The 12,500-nt window shown below is 41.3% G+C and overlaps 1 protein-coding gene across 6 annotated transcripts in view; it reads right to left on the bottom strand.

The window, feature by feature from the left end:
• Positions 1-3,464: 3,464 nt before the first annotated feature.
• The window catches only part of edc4 (enhancer of mRNA decapping 4), a 43,339-nt gene continuing 34,303 nt past the window's right edge, over positions 3,465-12,500 (bottom strand). For 4 of the 6 annotated variants that reach the window (XM_034686289.1, XM_034686290.1, XM_034686291.1 and 1 more), the window contains exons 29-30: positions 10,449-10,612; positions 3,465-5,970 (exon numbers count right to left, since the gene is read on the bottom strand). In XM_034686289.1, the coding sequence (XP_034542180.1) occupies positions 5,787-5,970; positions 10,449-10,612 (348 nt within the window). In that variant the 3' untranslated portion in view covers positions 3,465-5,786. The remainder of the gene's footprint in view (positions 5,971-10,448; positions 10,613-12,500) is intronic. The other 2 variants (XR_004631623.1, XR_004631624.1) reach the window with 2 other exon arrangements.

Genomic DNA, 12,500 nt, shown 5'->3' with positions numbered 1-12,500 from the left:
TATGTATTGTATTGATCTGATCTTGTTAACTTTACATTCTTTTTAACTTTTCTGTCCACTCTTATTTATTTTGTTAATTTTTCTGTATTGATTTTGTATTATTTTAAAATATTTTATTTATAATAATGCCTTTTATAATTTTACCATTGCTGTTGTTTTCTGTCTCTGTTATTCTGTGAAGCACTTTGAGTTGCATGTTTATATGTGTTGGAGCTATTTACATTGTTTCCTATATTTGATTATTTTTACTGTAATCAGTTAATTTATTGTTATTTAAATGCCCTGTGAGGAGTTTTTAACTGGCTGAGAAACAGACTGAAAATGATACTGATGCCTCTTTATAACCTTCAATAGCAAACAAGACCATCAGCAGCAACACTGACACCTTCTCTGTTGTCATTGTTAATGCCTGAAACCGCCCTGGAGAGGGGGTGTCAGACCATGATGATGGACATCTTGCTTCAGAAACAGCCTTTATTTGACTGTTTTCATGGAAAAGAATCAGATTGCCTGATAAAGTTGACTGTTGAAGACAACAGGATGAGGCTTTTGTTGAAAACACTACTTTTGCATGTATAGGACAAGAGATAAGAGGTATCACTTTGTCCACCAGGGGGGTGCCAGAATCGATACAAAACAAAAGTTCCTCACAGCAGCTTTAATTTAAGGTAATTATAGGATTAAGCTTGATGCCATAGGGTTTATTAATATATTTCTTTGCTCACTTTTATTGGTTGATAGTTTTTGCACCGGGCGACATGTATATAGATGGGCAGGTAAGATGGGAGGGGCGGGCACCAGGGGAGGGGAAAGGGTTTTTTACTGTCAGATTTGAAGGCTTAGAGACATTTTGTTTGAGAGAAGCCTTTTTTGTGTTGTACAATAAACCACCAAAGTACTGAATACTTGGCTGGACATTGGCAATCTTTTGGACACTGTGTATGATCCAATCTCCCCGTGGCCGTTTTTTTAATTTGAGTTTTGAGTTATGTAAAGTTGAACAAGTCAAATAGCCAATACAATATGTATGAAAGGTGCTGTACCAATAAAGTTGAGTTGAGGACTGAGTCCTCTCCAAGGGGTCCTAAAATAAAACGTAGGGGTCCTGGGGGGTTGAAGAAGAAAGAAAAAGAAGCTCTCTTTTTATTTTTGTGATGTGATGAATGCTGTCACTCTTTGGACAACTTTGGGACTGGAGTGTAATTAGAGGTCAGCATTTTTCTTTTTTTTAATTATTCTTTTTTAAAGTTATGTTTTGACAGCTGAAGAGAGACAGGAAACGTGGGGAGTAGAGAGCGGGGGAGGACCCCAGACCCCCCTCTTGTTACCGCTGCCTCAATACATTTAAATTCACCCTACACTGAGTAGCAGGGGTTTGATATGAGGTGCCCCTTTTTTGTTTTCGCCCTGTCCCTCAAAAAGCCTGAGTGCGCCACTGCTTCGGTCATTACTAGAGTGTGTTGTAGATCCCAACTTAAGGGTTGAGCACTCTCCAAGGGGTCCTAAAAAAAAAAACACAGGGGTCCTGGGAGGATTGAAGAAGAAAGAAATGAGAGGTTGTCTTTTTCTTTTTGTGATGAATCAAGCAGCAACCTCTGGTCTAAAGATATGAGTCCAATGTGGAAGTGCTAAAAACTGCAGTTCATCAAGGATCCGCTTGAGGCTGGCTCCAGAAGTACCGGAAACCCCATACACACCAATTCAAAGAAGCTGATCTTTACAGCAGAAATAAACATGTTTACAGCCTGGTTCAAAAGACGAGTATAGTCTGGATAGTTCATTTCTCGATCGGCTCTCACTGTGAGGGGGGTGAATTTTTTTCTAACGCGGCAATTTCAAAGATATTGAGATTACAAGTCTTCCAATGAGAGGCACAGCTGACTTGATTGTCAGGCAGGAACACTGTAGCTGTTGGCTAGGTGGCTCAAAGCCCGCCTCTTTACATCACAATAGGTTGTTTGCAATAACGTCATGCAAGTGACGTGTGGAATTCAAAAGGGGGTCAGGAAATAAAATTTCAGAATGGACGCAACCGAGGAAAGCCCGTACTGTGCTGCTCTAGACCCCGTAATAAGACAGCAATACCGATAATAATTCTGGATTATGTCTGAAGAGATCCTCCTCTCATGAGGACTTCCGATTTTTTAACTGACCCGAGTTTATTTCTGAATGTGTCTGCCGTTGACATCATTAACTACCTCGTCCTCCAGACTTCATTTTACACCACAGAGCAAATGAAGGGATCCAAAAGCCTCCAGGCTCACAGTGTTCTTGAGTGGTTGGGTTCACGACCTGGGTATCAAGGTGCTCAACGATTGTTGTTAGGTTTTCTCCAGGGTGAGTATTTTTAAATTAGTGTCAATATGAATTGTCCTCCTCGCCACATTGCTATCAACACTAATGTTAGTTTACTTACTGCAGGTAAACGCCCCAGTCAACGGGAGTTTACAGCAGGTAAAATAAAAACTTAAATCAGCTCTCTGGCTGGTGTTACCAATTACTAACTATTGTTTGTCGTTAATGTTTAAAAACTCCAGCAGAACAAAGATGGTAAAAATGTAACATTACACAGTATGGAAGGAGTTAGCTCCTTAAACATAGACATATATACAGCATACATATATTACTTTAACTCAACCTGGACAAAGTGGTCACCACACACACGGGCATAATCTGACTCTGCTCCTCCTGACCATAAACGAAGGTTTGCTATCCACTGTTCCCTCATTTCTCAGAGAGTTTTTTATATTTTCCCCGTGTGAACCTTGACCTTTAGGACACGATAAACACTTGTCGACTTCTCTCTGTGTGATCGGTTAGGGAAACCGTAAAAAATGCAAACCGTAGTCATTTTTCTTGTGTTTGTGTTTCTGTGCAGACTGCTGCAAATCACTTCCTGACCCCCATCTGCATTTCACGCCACTGCTAGGCAACGGAAATGATGTCATATGCAAACAACCTATTGCTCGACAGCAGCGATATGGCTGCCGCCGCCGATTGGCCTCAAAACAGCGCTTCAGAAACAGATGGATGACGTCACGGATACTACGTCCATATTTTATACAGTCTATGTGATGAATGCTGTCACTCTTTGGACAACTTTGGGACTGAAGTGTAATAAGAGGTCAGCATTTATTGATTTTTTTATTTAAATTTTCAGTTTTTAATGGACAGGACAGCTAAAGAGAGACAGGAAATGTGGAAGGTGGAGAGTGGTGGAGGACATGCAGTGAATGGTTGAGGCTGGAACCCAACCTGCGGCCTCTGTACATGGGCACGCGCTTCGACAGCTAGGTCAACAGCGCCCCAGCAGTCAGTATTTATATGTACAAAAGAACAAACTGAGCTCAGCTGCCTCAAAGTGATGCGTAAAGACAGCAAAGAGGTAAATGTAGTTTATTACAGTGTTTGTGATCGGGGCTCTAAATCCAGAATGTAGAGGAATGATGCAAATAAAGACACGGTAAACTGAAGAAGTCTTTTTTATTCCAAGAGTAAAATAAACTGTAAAAGATACAACAGAACCATCCAAGCAGAAGAAAAGAACAGAGGAGATATATTCATTCTTACACAGCTCTCACTCAGAGGAGGACAACAGGCCAGGGTGTGGAACTGAAACGCCAGATTGTTAATATTCAACATAATAATCATCTCTCTGCTTAATGAGCATTCAGATATCAGCCCAAATCAGCTGTCTCAGTAATCACAGGTTTGCAAACAAATGATGCAGACGACCCTCAGACACAGAGATCCTCTGACAGAGAGAACCCCAGACACAGAGATCCTCTGACAGAGAGAACCCCAGACACAGAGAACCTCTGCTGCATGTCAGACACAAAGAACCTCAGACACAGAGAACCTCTGCTGTGTGTCAGACACAGAGGACCTCTGACAGAGAACCTGTGCTGTGTGTCAGACACAAAGAACCTCAGACAGAGAGAACCTCTGACAGAGAACCTCTGCTGTGTGTCAGACACAGAGAACCTCTGCTGTGTGTCAGACACAGAGAACCTCTGACAGAGAGAACCTCAGACACAGAGAACCTCTGCTGTGTGTCGGACACAGAGAACCTCTGCATGCAGAAACAGAAGTTTGACGGGGCTGCCGCGGCAGGTCAAATATCAAAGTATGATGTGTAGAGTACAATAAGGCACTTGCTAGCAAATCAAACTTTACAGATTCTAAAGACGGATCAAATCAACAGAACTTTATTTTACAATCAGCAAATCAGTGCATCACCCTGCGATTCAACCATGATGTGAGTAAAGGAGGTGTACACAAAGAATCACACACTGGGATGATGATGACGATGATCAAACAGTGCGTCTAAAACCTAAAGGCAGCTTTGCAGCGGTCGGTCAAACAGACGCCGCGTGAGAAGGAATGACTTCTGAATTCAAATCGAAGCAGGTTGAAGATCTGCAGTTGAACTGCTGCCTCCTACAGCTGAAGAGAGGTAACTGCACACTTACTTCACAAACTGTTTTTGGAATATCTGAACAAAATAGCATCATCAGTAACAATTATAATCAGGAAGTGTTTTATAATGTCTCTTAACTAGTTTCTTAAAGCAAGTATACAAGTCTTACAAATACTAAATGTTCCATAAAAAAGGACATACAAAAGAAAACATGGAGGGGTGGAGGGGGGGGGGGTCTGTGGATATACAGGACACAGGTGGAGGATGCAGAAGCTTAACCTGGACTCCAAACGGTGCAGATTTAACAGGGTTCCTTTTCAAGCGCTTAGAAAACACGCTGCATCTCAAACTGTGATTTAGTTATCTTCTTTGTTTCATCCAGAAACTGTTACTACACTTAGATTTGAAAAAAAGGCCAAACAGGAAAATCTGCTTTTCATCCAACACAGGAACAAATTCAATTAGCGTTCAATAAAATCTATTTCACCTGTTGATCCTGCTCAAAGCTCAGGGGAGACGTGGCCCGCTGAGAGTCGGGGTTCAAACCCATCAGGAGATAACTGGAACAGAACATGGCTTTGAATGTCAAGTGCTTTCAGCTGCCAGGATTACCTTGGTTGTTAAAATACGTGAACGAAAGACGGCGTAATCCCGTACCAGCTGAATCTAAAGTCGGCCCGAGTGAGGAGTCAGCGATTTAAATAAAAGTCAGGATTTAAAACAAAGTGTCCAAGCGTGTGTTTGCTCACAGGCCGTGTGACATCGGGACGTTTGAAAAGTCTTTTTCCTTCTATCATACTTCAATCTGCACCCCCAAACCTAGAGCTAGTGGGACGGGTCTGAGGAGCACAGAGGGGACAGCGGGGTCCGGTCTTGTGGACCGCTCGGCTGGACATTCTTTGGGTCTCGCGCACGTCAACAGGGTGAAGGGTGAGGGGAGGATGCTGAGTGAGTGACACCAGAACGCCTCTGAAGGATCTATGATGAACTTAGGAGTCCAGAACACCGGGACTGAAAAGTGTCCACAAAAAAAAGGAGTCCAACGAAAAACTTTTTTATGATCATGATCTAAGTTGTTGCTTCAGCAGTGCAGGGGCAAAGAAGAAGAAGAAGAAGAAGAAGAAGAAGAAGAAGAAGAAGCGGAGGGTTAGAAAGAGCTGGATTCAGTTGCGTGGACTGGAGGGACTGGAGGGTATCAAACTGTTATTCAGGAAGTCTCCAACAAACACCACATCCTCAACATCCAACACAGAACCCAGCTGAGGTCGGGCTGGTTGCTTTCTTCTCCTCAACATTTCAATGAAACTCCTGATCTGGATCTACGAGGAAACAGTCCTTCGGCCCCCCTGCTACGAACGCAGCAGGACTAGTGGTTGACGAGACCCTGGAGCATCATCATTAGGCGTCTGGCCCTCTTGCTGAGCGGGCTGTGGGGATCCTGCTGCATGAAGGAGAAGAGCTTCGGTCTGACCTGAGCCAGCACGATGGCCATGTGGTCTCTTGTCATGGGGTCTCCGTGGTCTAAGTTCATCACTGCGTCCTCCATGTAGCTGCGCGGGGAGACAGAGAGACAGAGAGAGTCAGGGATAAAATGTGACAGGACATGTTTCTGTTGTGGAAAGAAGTGGTTAGACTTTGAAGATTGTGGCCACGAGGTTGAGGCCGGTTCAAGGAAAAGATCTGGATTCCTCTGAATCACTTTCTCAGGGAGGCTGCGGAATAAAAGAGGAAATCAAAAAACTTCAGTGTTCAAAATGCTGCACTCTGAACATCAAGCTCTGTCCCTGAGCACGGTCCTGGCTGCAAGCCGGCTCTGTCGATGTGCATCATGGTTTCTTTCTCTACTGCAAAAATGGAGCCATGCAAAACAAGTTTACCTACGGGTACACACGAAGGAACCTGGAGCTGGACCTGAACCTGATGCTACAGCACCTGTCAAACTCTTGTGTTCTGACTTAGAGATGATCCATCAAAACTCTTCAGTTCTTTAACGTTTCTACAGACAGACTAACAGCTGGAATGATGAGCTTTTAGAGTGGAAGAGATATCTTTGTTTCTAAAGATCGCTCCCTCTCTCTCTTATTCTCCTCTATCCCTCTCTCCAACACGGTCTCAGCAGATGTGTGTCTAACATGAGTTTGGTTCTGCTCGAGGTTTCTGCCTGTTAAAGGAAATTTGTCCTCTCCACTGTAACTAGCTAAATACTGTGAGGTGCAATGCTCATGGTGGATTTAGGTGGGGTCAGACTGAGTCTTCTCCTGTCTTTGTGTTGGGTCTCTGTTCATAATTTGACATTGAGTGGTCTAGACCTGCTCTGTTTGTAAAAGAGTCTTGAGATAACGTTTGTTGTGATTTGGCGCTTTACAAATAAAGATTGATTGATTGAAAGATGAATGAGAGTGTCATCAGCTGACACGTTTACTGTTCAGACATAGGAACCATTCGTATTAGCCTCTTGTGTTTCTTTCTTCCCTTATTCTTTGTATATCCGGGATGTTAACTATTAATACGATTGATTTTCTGTCACAGTGAACAAACATCATGTGGTCTCATATTTGGTTCATCTATCAGGGAGGTGTTTTAAGTTTAAAGCCTGTTTCAATGTGAATCAGCAGAGACGCTCAGCTGATGGGTGCAGCTGTGCACCAGGTCCCAACGAGCTCTTTTATCTCTGCCACTGGACTGATGCTGAACCGGTTGCGCTCCCAGCTGACACCTGACCACATTCACATGTTTATTTTTCTCAATAAGAAGGAGTAGACAGAAAACTGGACTCTGTGAGTCTGAAACATGTTTCTGTTCAGTTCCCTTGTTGCAGTAAATCCACATGTTGTAGTCTGAGTCTTCACTCTACATGACTGTATGTCCGCTGAGGTTATTTTGATATGCCTGCTTCACATGTTGATATTTAGGTTGTTTAACATTTTGTACACCTCATTATGATCTGTAGCTGTTTAATACGGTTTAATACATTTCTAAAGATCAATCACAGTGAATACTAAAAAATAGGTATCCCTAATATAAAAATGATTAATAGGAACAAGTTACTAAAAAGAAAAGTAGATGACCACTGTGCAATATATATTAAACGATGGAAGATTACAGTGCATCATTTAATTATGATCTGTTTTTCCCTTTCCTTTCTTTTTTTAATTTATTTATTTCTTTCCCATCATCATTATTTTGTTGAGATGACAGATAGTTGACTAGGTTATGATTTCATATATTTTTTTCTTTGACCGATTTATTTATATATTTATTTATTAATTTACTTATATTTGTATTCATTTATATATCTTTTTATTTAGTTATTTACTTATAAATATATATCTATTTAGATTTATTTATTTTTAAACTTATATTTTTATTTATTCATTTACTTATACATTTATTTATTTATTTACTTATATATTTATTTATTTACTTATATATTTATTTATTAACTTATATATTTATTTTTAAACATATACATTTATTTATTCATTTACTTATACATTTATTTATTTACTCATATATATATATTGGATTACTTAATAAGTGAATGATCTATTACTTTATATATTTATGTATCATTTACTTAATATTATTTACTTATTATATTTATTTACTTATACATTTATATTAATATATATTATTTATTTATTTATCACTTATATTTATTATTTACTTACTTATATATTTATTTATTTTTAAACTTATACATTAATTTATTCATGTACTTATACATTTATCTATCTATTTAATTATATGTATTTATTTATTTACTTATATATTTATTTATCTATTTACTTATATATTTATTTATGTATTTAAGTTGATATAAAAAAATTCAAATGTATGAATGTTACAAAAAGATGAAAAAGTAATAAAATCGTAAATCAAATAAAAAAAACCCTCTTCCTTCAATGACTTCTTCATCTCATTAACTTACTATTGCAAAGTTTTTAACACTGACAAAAATCTGTTTATTTTATCCCATGACCACTAAATGCACCACCACCACTCCCGCCCTGCCTTGGCCCTGACTCTGCCTCACACAGCACCACACCCTGCTGCTCTCCTCTCACTCCAGACAGATCAGACTTGCAGAAGAAGGTCGTATTAACAGCTGCAATGGAAACAGAATCAAGTAATCCTGACACAACGTGCTGCTGTTCAGGGACAATGATAGAAAAAGAGAGAGGGGACAAAGGAATGATGATAGAAGTCACAGGAAAACATGAGGTACAGGGAACAGAAAACAAACAGACAGAATGAAAGAGTGAAAGACGGCTGCAAGGACACAGAGCTAGATAAAAGACCGAGAGCTTCTAAAGACTGCAACACTTTCCACAGAATGAAGCGCACTCCCTGAACAGCCCTGCTGCAGGGCTACAGACGGAGCAGGGTGACCGGGTCAGCAGTTTAGCACCAACGCCGGGCTCAGGAGACCAGGAGTAACTGACTTACAATGCATATGAGATAGGGAACACAAGTGGAAGCCAGAACCGGCTTTACAACCAATCAAAAGTTGAACTGGAGCCAGCCTCTGCAGAACAGAAGGTGTGTAATGTCATTAAAACATGTTCACCAGTGTGTCTCTGAGAGAAAGGAGCGTTACATCAGGACACCGAGGGGAGGAGTGGACTGTGGCTCAGACGTACACCGACTATACACTCTCATAAAGTCATCGATGTGAATGCAGATCGCAGGTGAAGAGAGAGAAAAGGCACCGGAGCGAACACATAAAGAAAGGGAAATATAAAGAATGAAAGCTTTCTCCTGGAACCGGTTCACTCGCAGTCAAAACACGAAAAACCCGTTCTCAATTGAATGCCGGCCCCAAACCGGCCCTGAAACTGCCTCCTTCGAAAAGGGGTATAGGAAGAGAGAACACATCCCTCCCATGTTAGCTTCTCTACACTGACTCCCCATAAAATCTAGACTAGAATTTAAAATCCTTCTTCTGACCTACAAAGCTCTTAATAATCAGACACCTTCATATCTTAAAGAGCTCATAGTGCCCTATTACCCCTCTAGAACACTACCCTCCCAACATGCAGGCCTGCTGGTCGTACCTAAAGTCTCTAAAAGTAGTATGGGAGGTAGAGTCTTCAGTTATCAGGCCCCTCTCCTTTGGAATCATCTACCAGTCAGGGTCCAGGAGGCAGACACCCTCTCTACTTTTAAGAGTCGGCTTCAAACTTTCCTTTTTGATAAAGCTTATAGTTAGAGCTGGATCAGACTTGGACCAGCTCTTAGTTATGATGCTATAGGCTTAGACTGACACACTGGGATCCTGTCTTTCCCTATCTCTCCTCTCTCTACCTGTCACTTACTTTAACTCTCTCTGTCCCATTAAAGTTACTAACCATAGACCTTTCTGGAGTCCCTGAGCTCCCTTGTCTCATAGGTTCCTCTGAGCTGCCGTAGACGTCCTCCTGCTGTGGACGTTCCAGACTCCAGCTGATACAGAGGCAACAGCTACTACTACTTGTCTCATCACTATCACCGCTCCCTCTCTCTCTTATCCTCCTCTATCCCTCTGTCCAGACCTAATCTCAGTCGAGGCAGATGTGAGTCTAACATGAGTCTGGTTCTACTCGAGGTTTCTGCCTGTTAAAGGAAGTTTGTCCTCTCTGCTGTAACTAGCTAAATACTGTGAGGTGCAATGCTCATGGTGGATTAAGGTGGGGTCAGACTGAGTCTTATCCTGTCTTGGTGTTGGGTCTCTGTTCATAATTTGACATAGAGTGGTCTAGACCTGCTCTGTTTGTAAAAGAGTCTTGAGATAACGTTTGTTGTGATTTGGCACTATACAAATGAAGATTGATTGATTGACATTTCTTCTCTGATGATGTTTGTTTTGACTTTCGGTTCCTTCATGCGACTCTTTTACACATTTCAGCTCTAGAATCTACACACTGAACTTATTGAGGTCCCTGAAGACCCACATCAAAAGTCCAGTAGGGAATGTGTAAAATGCAACCTGGCAAAAACTTGATGAGAAAACAGAACTCACTGTACCAAATCTGAGAAGTCTCCGTACCTGATTTTGAGTTCAGAGCGGGTTGCAAGGTTGGAGGAAAGCTGCTGGATGAGTGACAGCAGCACAGGCTGGCTGAGAGGGCAGGGGTGCTGCCCGAACACCTGCTGGGAGTCGATAGTCTCACATACATATAAGACCAGGTTCAGATCCGTCGCTGACAGAGCCTGAGGGGAGAGTAAGACACGGCATGTCATTGGGATTAAAACAATCTTCATGAATCTTTGCTCAAACTCAAGCGTGGAAGTCTCTCTCTGTCTGAGTGTCCTCTGGCGAGAGACTGAGCCTCAAATTGATCCCGCAGGCACACCATGAGGCATGTGAACACCAGCGAATGTGATGTGATTAGTTAATAGTCCGGAGCTCGAGCATCATAGCCCTGCCATCAGTGGGTGAATGTGGAAAAGGGTGGATGTGATACATAATGTAAAGTGCTTTGAGAGGTCAGAATGAAGCATTTGAACAATCAGCTGTGAACACAGGACACTTTAGAGAGGGAGCCGGCCTCTGAAGGTTATCTCAGTGTGGGCAATGATGCACCTGCAGCTCTGACAGTACCAGTGCAGTTGGGGAGATGCAATGCTGCAGAGTACGGTAAACAACAATGTTGCTCTCCTGTGACAAATGCCTGGTCACTCACACTACACTTTTATCAATGAAAAATTAAGCCACAGGAAAGACTTTTATCAGCAAAACAACACGGTCAAAATGGAATGTTGTGATGACGCAAGCAAAAACCATGGGCAGTACCCGCTTGTCTGGATAAGGGCCAACATGTCTGCATCCGTTCTTCCTTTAACTGCAGCACTAAAGTGTCTTCTAAGCAGTCTGTCAGCACACGTTTCACTGAGATCTATTCAGATCCTCTGCACTTCATCGTGTCTGGACTTTATCCACGTTATAAAGATCATTACTTGGATGTGGGAATAAAGCAGCGTGCACACAAGAAATGATCCAGGCCCAGATAGATGCAGAGAACCCGCTTGGAGACGGAGAAGTGCACAGCGCAGGAGGAGAACAGAGTGCAGAAAAAAGGACTGGTCTCTCTGAACCAGATGAGGAGCATGCATCCTGGTTGTCTGATATGTTCAATGAGATCCTTGATGTTAGGGAGGTTAGCACATAGTCAGAGACAGAAATGCAATGCTACTAATAATTGGCATAATAATTTATTTTGGTGTTTCAGTTTTCTGTGTTTCAGTTTTCTGTGTTTCAGTTTTCTGTGTTTCAGTTTTCTGTGTTACAGTTTTCTGTGTTTCGGTTTTCTGTGTTTCAGTTTTCTGTTTCAGTTTTCTGTGTTTCAGTTTTCTGTGTTACAGTTTTCTGTGTTTCAGTTTTCTGTGTTTCAGTTTTCTGTGTTTCAGTTTTCTGTGTTTCAGTTTTCTGTGTTTCAGTTTTCTGTGTTACAGTTTTCTGTGTTTCGGTTTTCTGTGTTTCAGTTTTCTGTGTTTCAGTTTTCTGTGTTTCGGTTTTCTGTGTTTCAGTTTTCTGTGTTTCAGTTTTCTGTGTTTCGGTTTTGGCCAAGAATTTTCATTTCGGTGCATCTGTACTCAATATGTATGTTGTTATTTACCACAGATTATAAAGAATCTGAATCCACCTGTAGTCATGATACCAGAAACTCTCTATGTTCATAAGATACATTTTTCTTATTTTCTAAAGGGTATGAAACAGAGGTTACTTTCAAGCTCCAGTGAAGAGATTGCCCCAAAAAGTGATTATTTCTTGTGATTTCTTGTGAGGGAATACAACACTGATCAGAAGTATCAAGAGTCAGTACTCTGGAAGGAACACTCGCCAAACTCTGTGGAGCCAAAAGTGACATAAAAGATGAGGACTTTGAAAACACATTCCCTGTCATGGCGGCGCCTCTCTATGGTTGATGTTAGGGATGTCAACAAGTAATCGAGTATCAGTTAATCGAACACATTTTTTTGTTTTGATTTTCTATCACGTGGAACAAACATCATGTGGTCTCATATTTGGTTCATCTATCAGGGAGGAGTTTTAACTTTAAAGCATGTTTCAGAATCAGCTGACTGAAGGTGTTGCACA

Source organism: Notolabrus celidotus, chromosome 6 (assembly GCF_009762535.1).
Source record: "Notolabrus celidotus isolate fNotCel1 chromosome 6, fNotCel1.pri, whole genome shotgun sequence".
NCBI classification, from domain to species: Eukaryota; Metazoa; Chordata; class Actinopteri; order Labriformes; family Labridae; genus Notolabrus; species Notolabrus celidotus.
The sequence above is the reverse complement of the archived record's forward strand: the minus strand, read 5'-3'. Positions and strand labels throughout refer to the sequence as shown.